Source organism: Aristolochia californica, unplaced genomic scaffold (assembly GCF_029961685.1).
Source record: "Aristolochia californica isolate CCGP_79_NKW_82.1479 unplaced genomic scaffold, dmAriCali1.0.hap1 SCAF_3, whole genome shotgun sequence".
Classification (NCBI taxonomy): Eukaryota; Viridiplantae; Streptophyta; class Magnoliopsida; order Piperales; family Aristolochiaceae; genus Aristolochia; species Aristolochia californica.
In genome coordinates this window covers 9,593,149-9,598,857 of record NW_027181992.1, presented here as the reverse complement: position 1 = coordinate 9,598,857, position 5,709 = coordinate 9,593,149, and the positions used below count along the sequence as shown (strand labels likewise).

At 40.0% G+C, this 5,709-nt stretch overlaps 1 protein-coding gene across 1 annotated transcript; it reads left to right on the top strand.

Annotated features, from left to right (window-relative positions):
* Positions 1–2,401: 2,401 nt before the first annotated feature.
* Positions 2,402–5,460, top strand: LOC137959815 (probable flavin-containing monooxygenase 1). The gene is made up of 5 exons (XM_068807181.1): positions 2,402–3,027; positions 3,301–3,541; positions 3,854–4,032; positions 4,271–4,623; positions 4,693–5,460. Exons 1-5 carry the CDS (start codon positions 2,590–2,592, stop codon positions 5,060–5,062), a joined length of 1,581 nt encoding a protein of 526 aa, XP_068663282.1. The 5' UTR covers positions 2,402–2,589; the 3' UTR covers positions 5,063–5,460.
* Positions 5,461–5,709: the final 249 nt, after the last annotated feature.

Below are 5,709 nucleotides of genomic sequence, written 5' to 3'. Positions count from 1 at the left end.
GAGTTCTAAATCGAAGACTTCGGATTTAAGTTCTTCCTAGGAATTGAAGTTCTTCAGTCCAGGCACGATATAATTTTATCATAGAGGAAGTATGTACTTGATCTATTAAAGGAAACTAGGATGTTTGGATGTAAGCCAACTAATACACCCATGGAACTTAATATTAAACTGTGTGGTGGAACTAGGAGTGATGTTAATGTTGGTCGGTTTCAGCAGTTAGTTGGGAAATCGATCTATCTCACAGTCATGAAACCAAATATATCCTATTCGATTGGTGTTATCGGTCAATATATGCATCAACCTCAACAATCGCATTGAGAAGCATTGGAAAGAATCCTTGGTACTTAAAGAAGACTAAGATAAGGATCGCTATATAAATATCACGGGCATACAAAAATTGAATGCTTTGTTGATACATTGGATCGGGTCTCTTGATGATAAAAAATCTACCTTTGGCTATTGAACAATAGTTGGAGACAATCTAGTCACATGAATGAGCAAGTAACAAAATGTGGTGGCAAGATTGAGTGTTGAGGTTGAATACTAGGCTATTACACTGGCAATGAGTGAGTTGTTATGGCTGAGATCATTCATGATTGAGTTGGGATTCTGAATAACTAGGCTTGTGCAACTTCATTGCAATAATCAGGCAACTATCCATATTGCAACTAATCCAGTCTTTCATGAAGGACCAAACATATTGAGATAGACATCTTTACAAACGCTATTGCTACGAAGTCACTCACATATACGTGCATCAAGTTGGAAATATTTGGTGTTTTTCACTAGTTTGAGGGGGAGTGTTGAAGACATTCAAGTGGTATATCGAGTAATTAAGAGAGTGGGTAACCTAGTTTGTACTTAACTATAAGTTGAGAGTTATTTTTTTACTTGCATATGGAATAGGGCATTCGAAGCCACCTATAAAAGTAACTCTAAGCCCTGATCTTCACTCCAATTCATGCCTCCCACAAACTCTCTTCTCTTCTCTTCTCTTCTTTCTTCCTTTTTCTTCTCTCTTCTTCTTCTCTCTTCTCAAATCTAGTTCCTATGGATTAAACCCTAGAATTTAACCATTTGATTGTAATTCTATTGGTATAAAATCAATTTGTGTATCTTATTTATTAATTTTTTTAAACTCATTTTTTTTACTTAACATACAAAAAATTAAACTTCTTATAAAAATATCATTATATAAATATAAGTAAATGAATTTAATATATCAATTAATTAATTTATATTAATAATAATTTTTATTTAGATACAAAAGAAAAAATATTATAAACTTAATTTAAATTAGTAGTGCCTTTCCCTGCAAAATTTAAATTCGATAGGAAAAATAGAACTCTCCCATTTTCCTGGAAAAGTGCTTCTCGTGAGCGAATTCATAATTCACTAGGAAAGGTTAATTTTTTTTTCCAATGAATTCTAAAATTCAGTAGGAGAAACATTTGCTCTAGTAAATTGAAATTCGCTGGCAAAAAAATTGTTTGCAGAATATTTTTTTCCGATAATAAGCTCATCACTACTTCAGGTAACTTTATAAGGGATTCTAACAATTAAAGGTCATCTTTGTTGTTGGCCTTGATCCCTCCACCCTTTAAAGTCTAGCTATTCAGTAGTGGGTACTCTTAGTATGGATTGTGTGTTAGAGTGGGTTATACTCAAAGTCGATTAAAAATTTTAGGCTCGAATTTGAGTTTGAAGTAGATAGAGGTTCAAGTTTGACTCAACTCGATGCCACCCTAAGCCAATCTGTAACTCGGAGGATTTTGAGTCGAGTCACTCCACTTCCGAGATGTCAACGTTTCATGCCGAGTATTTTACCAAGTGACTTCTCTGGAGATCATTCAAATCAGCAATGCCGACGGGTGGGTTCACAATCAAAGTTCCCTTTCAGGAAAGCTACCACCTTAGGAGATGCCGATGGCCCGTTCACGCGCCGAGTTCTGACTGCTGTCCCATCAGCTGTGAGATATTTGGACGTAAATTGAAATGGAAGAGGCCAAGTCGATTTGCAACTAACAAAGAGGTACAATTTCTTGTTCACGAGGCTGCATTTGTCAATGTAATCATTAACTGCAAAATCTGCTGTGTTTCAAAGAAGATAGCGAGGGGGCCACCCTGCACCCGGCCGTGCTTCACCATCTTTGGACCACCATTATTGCAGGCTTAAAACCATGGATTACCTTCTTCTGGTTCCCCTCCTTGTGATTGAACAGGAAGCGCCACCTGTCATTGAGTTTGGGCTGCCCAATCCGGGACCCTTCTTGTCGAACGTCTTTGTTTTTGTCAAAAATCATGGTTGCTTGGCATCTTTTCAGCCACCCCGGCCACATCACAAAAAATATCATATAAACCAGGTTTTTACTCTACTGCGAAGAGAATGGGATGGAATCAGTTCATATTTGAATAAGAAAAAGGAGCTGGTTTAAAATGTAGGTTTGGGAGAGATGTTTTCATCCCTGTCTCCAACACAACCCGTGAGGTTTACGATTTGTACTTTTAGAATGATATATAAATTTAATAAGCAGAGACAGGAGGCTTCGAAATTCTTTACAGTTTCATACCTTTCCGAAGCTCTCTCTCATGGCCGTCGAGGAAAATTGCTTCTGGGAGTCGAGGGTGGCTATAATTGGTGGAGGCATAAGCGGTATCGCTGCTGCGAAACAGCTTTACCGTTACGACCCAGTTGTTTTCGAGGCCTCCGACTCTATCGGCGGGGTCTGGAAGCACTGTTCGTACCGGTCTACTAGGCTTCAAACCCCTCGTCGGGATTACGAGTTCTCAGACTACCCTTGGCCGGAACCCCATGATGAGAGCTTCCCCACCCACATCGAGATCGTGGAGTACTTGCTCGGCTACGCAACACATTTCGATGTGTTAAAGTTCGTGAAGTTCAACTCCAAGGTGGTCGAGATTCGGTTCCTCGGTTCCAATCAGTTCTTGGAGCTGTACAGCCGGCCCCTGACTGGAAGACCTGTTTGGGAAGTTGGGGTGAAAAGAAAGGGATCCGATGATGTCCAGGTTATTACTATGCCGATCATTTATATCTAGTGTTCTCTTTCGTTTTTTACGTCCAAAGCTGTCAAATCCCTCCAAAATTCGTTGCTTCAGATACAGTTCACAAAAGATCAGTCAGTACCTTCTTCTATTATCTGATCGAGCTCTATTGCACGATTAACTCTTCTTTTTCTCTTCATTTTCGTAGTTATCTTGTCAGATTTATTTCGATTTTCTGCTCCAACGTTTAGGTAGATATTTCATGTCTAATACGAATGTATATATATATTATTTCAGTGGTATCCGTTTGAATTTCTTGTGATGAGCATCGGAAAGTACGGGGATATACCACGGTTACTGGCATTTCCTCTGGACAAAGGACCTGAAGTGTTCCGGGGCAAAGTGATGCACAGTTTGGACTACTGTAAGCTCAACCCAGAAGCTACAGAACGACTCATGAAAGGGAAGAAGGTCGTGGTCGTTGGTTATAAGAAATCAGCAATAGATTTGGCAGTTGAATGTGCCGAGGCTAATCGAGGTATTTAGAGCTCTAGAGCTTTTTATAGTGTTCTTCCCTTCTCTGTTAGAGCACTATTAAATTTCATATCATGTTTTCATTCTCAAACTTTCTTCCTGTGTCTAGAATTCAGGCCTCAGATAGAAACAAAACGAGGTCCAAAGGTCATAAATATATAAAAATAAAGAGTGGAAAGTTGTTTGTTAATTGAGTAGATTTTATGTATTAAGCTGTTGTGAATTGAGGCTGTGTTTACATAATCTTTCCATGGAAAATTTGAAGAAATTTACTTGAATAAGAAAGTTCTCTTGAACCTCTGATTTGTTTCTGTAGGACCAGCTGAGCAACCTTGCACCATGTTGATAAGGACCTTGCACTGGACTGTCCCCTCCTACAGGATGTGGGGATTGCCCTTTTTCTTGTTCTATTCGACGAGGACATCTCAGTTTCTCCATGAAAGGCCCAACCAGAGCTTTTTAAGAGATATCGTTTCCCTCTTCTCATCTCCACTGGTAAGATTAACATGACTTTCTCATCTATAGGTTTGCATTAGTTGTGTTTGTTTTGATGCTGTGAGTCATGGCGGTTGACTGAAACCCCTCGTCAGCCATTTCTGACTGAATAACCAAATGAAAAGAACAAAAATCAACCTCGCATGCATGCGTCTTTGCGCCAACGTAATATCATCTACTTTGGTTAATTGGTTGTTCAGAAGTAATTAGTGATGGTTTAAATCGTCTAAACTCTCAGCGAAGAGCTGTTTCGAGGCTAATAGAGTCGTACTTGGTTTGGAAACTCCCCCTGAAGAAGTACGGGTTGGTGCCTGATCACCCATTTGAAGAGGATTATGCATCATGTCAGATGGCAATCTTGCCGGAAAATTTCTTCTCGGAGGCTGATCAGGGTCGAATCCTTTTCAAAAAGTCATCGAAAAAATGGTGGTTCTATGATGGCGGAATAGAGTTGGAAGACAACACCAGATTGGAAGCAGATGTAGTGATGCTTGCCACAGGCTTCGAAGGGAAATCTAAGCTCAAGTCCATACTTCCCGAGCCATTCCGTGATTTAATAGAGAACTCTTCCGGGATCATGCCTTTATACAGGTAAATTATACAAAAAAAACACATTAGGCTGACAAAAGGTTTAATTTCTAAATTGTCTGCCACGCCCAGGAGCACAATCCATCCTTTGATCCCAAACATGGCCTTCGTCGGGTACGTGGAAAGCGTATCCAATCTACACTCGGCGGAGCTCCAGTGCAAATGGCTGGCCCGACTGCTCGACAACCACTTCACCCTCCCAAACGTGGAGAGAATGCTCAAACAGACCACCGAGGAAATGGAAGTGATGAAGAGAACCACGAGATTTTACAAGAGAAATTGCATCTCCACTTTCAGTATCAATCACAGTGACGAGATATGCGAAGAGATGGGATGGAATTCATGGAGGAAAAGCAACTGGTTATCGGAAGCCTTCAGCCCTTACAGTAACCGAGACTACCGGGAAGACGGCAAAGGTTCTATGGTCTTCTCGATTATGTAATCCTGGCTCGCAGGTTGACCACAATGTTAAAACGTAATTGACGGGCATATAGAGAAGAATAAAGAACTTGCTGGGCTTCAGCGATGACGAAGTTGGACCATCGAAACTCAAAACGTGAGAAGGATAGTTCTGAAAAGCGTTGCTTGTTTCATCTCTACCCACTCTGCGTAATGACATACTGATGCATACTCGAGGTTAGTGATATAAAATCTGGATCAGATGAATCAACACTAAAAGACCCTAATTTGGGTCAAAACCTGGTTGACCAGGCCGGACTGACCAAAGATATTTCCTTACAGCTAGATTCAGCCCTAATGGGCACTCCGCTAACTCTCCGGGAGAGACAGCTTTCTCCTAGTGAGATCCAAGCTTCCAACCTTTAAAATTTATAGCATAATGACACTATGTTAACTCTCCGGGAGAGACAGCTTTCTCCTAGTGAGATCTAAGCTTCCAACCTTTAAAATTTATAGCATAATGACACTAGGTTGATCGATTATACATTTTTATTGATCAACTAGTCGTCTCCCAATGACTATATTTTGAGTTCCTATAGCCTTATGATCAATTATGCCATCAATCTACTACTTTGTAAACCTTTGAAAATTTTGTCGATTGATTATGCTTTATACCCTTGATTGATCAAA

Excerpts from the sequence above, each read along its gene's own strand:
- LOC137959815 (XM_068807181.1), top strand. The coding sequence starts at position 2,590 with ATGGCCGTCGAGGAAAATTGCTTCTGGGAGTCGAGGGTGGCTATAATT. Across the intron at positions 3,028-3,300 it reads AGGGATCCGATGATGTCCAG|TGGTATCCGTTTGAATTTCT; the intron begins GTTATTACTATG and ends ATATTATTTCAG. Across the intron at positions 4,624-4,692 it reads GGGATCATGCCTTTATACAG|GAGCACAATCCATCCTTTGA; the intron begins GTAAATTATACA and ends TGCCACGCCCAG.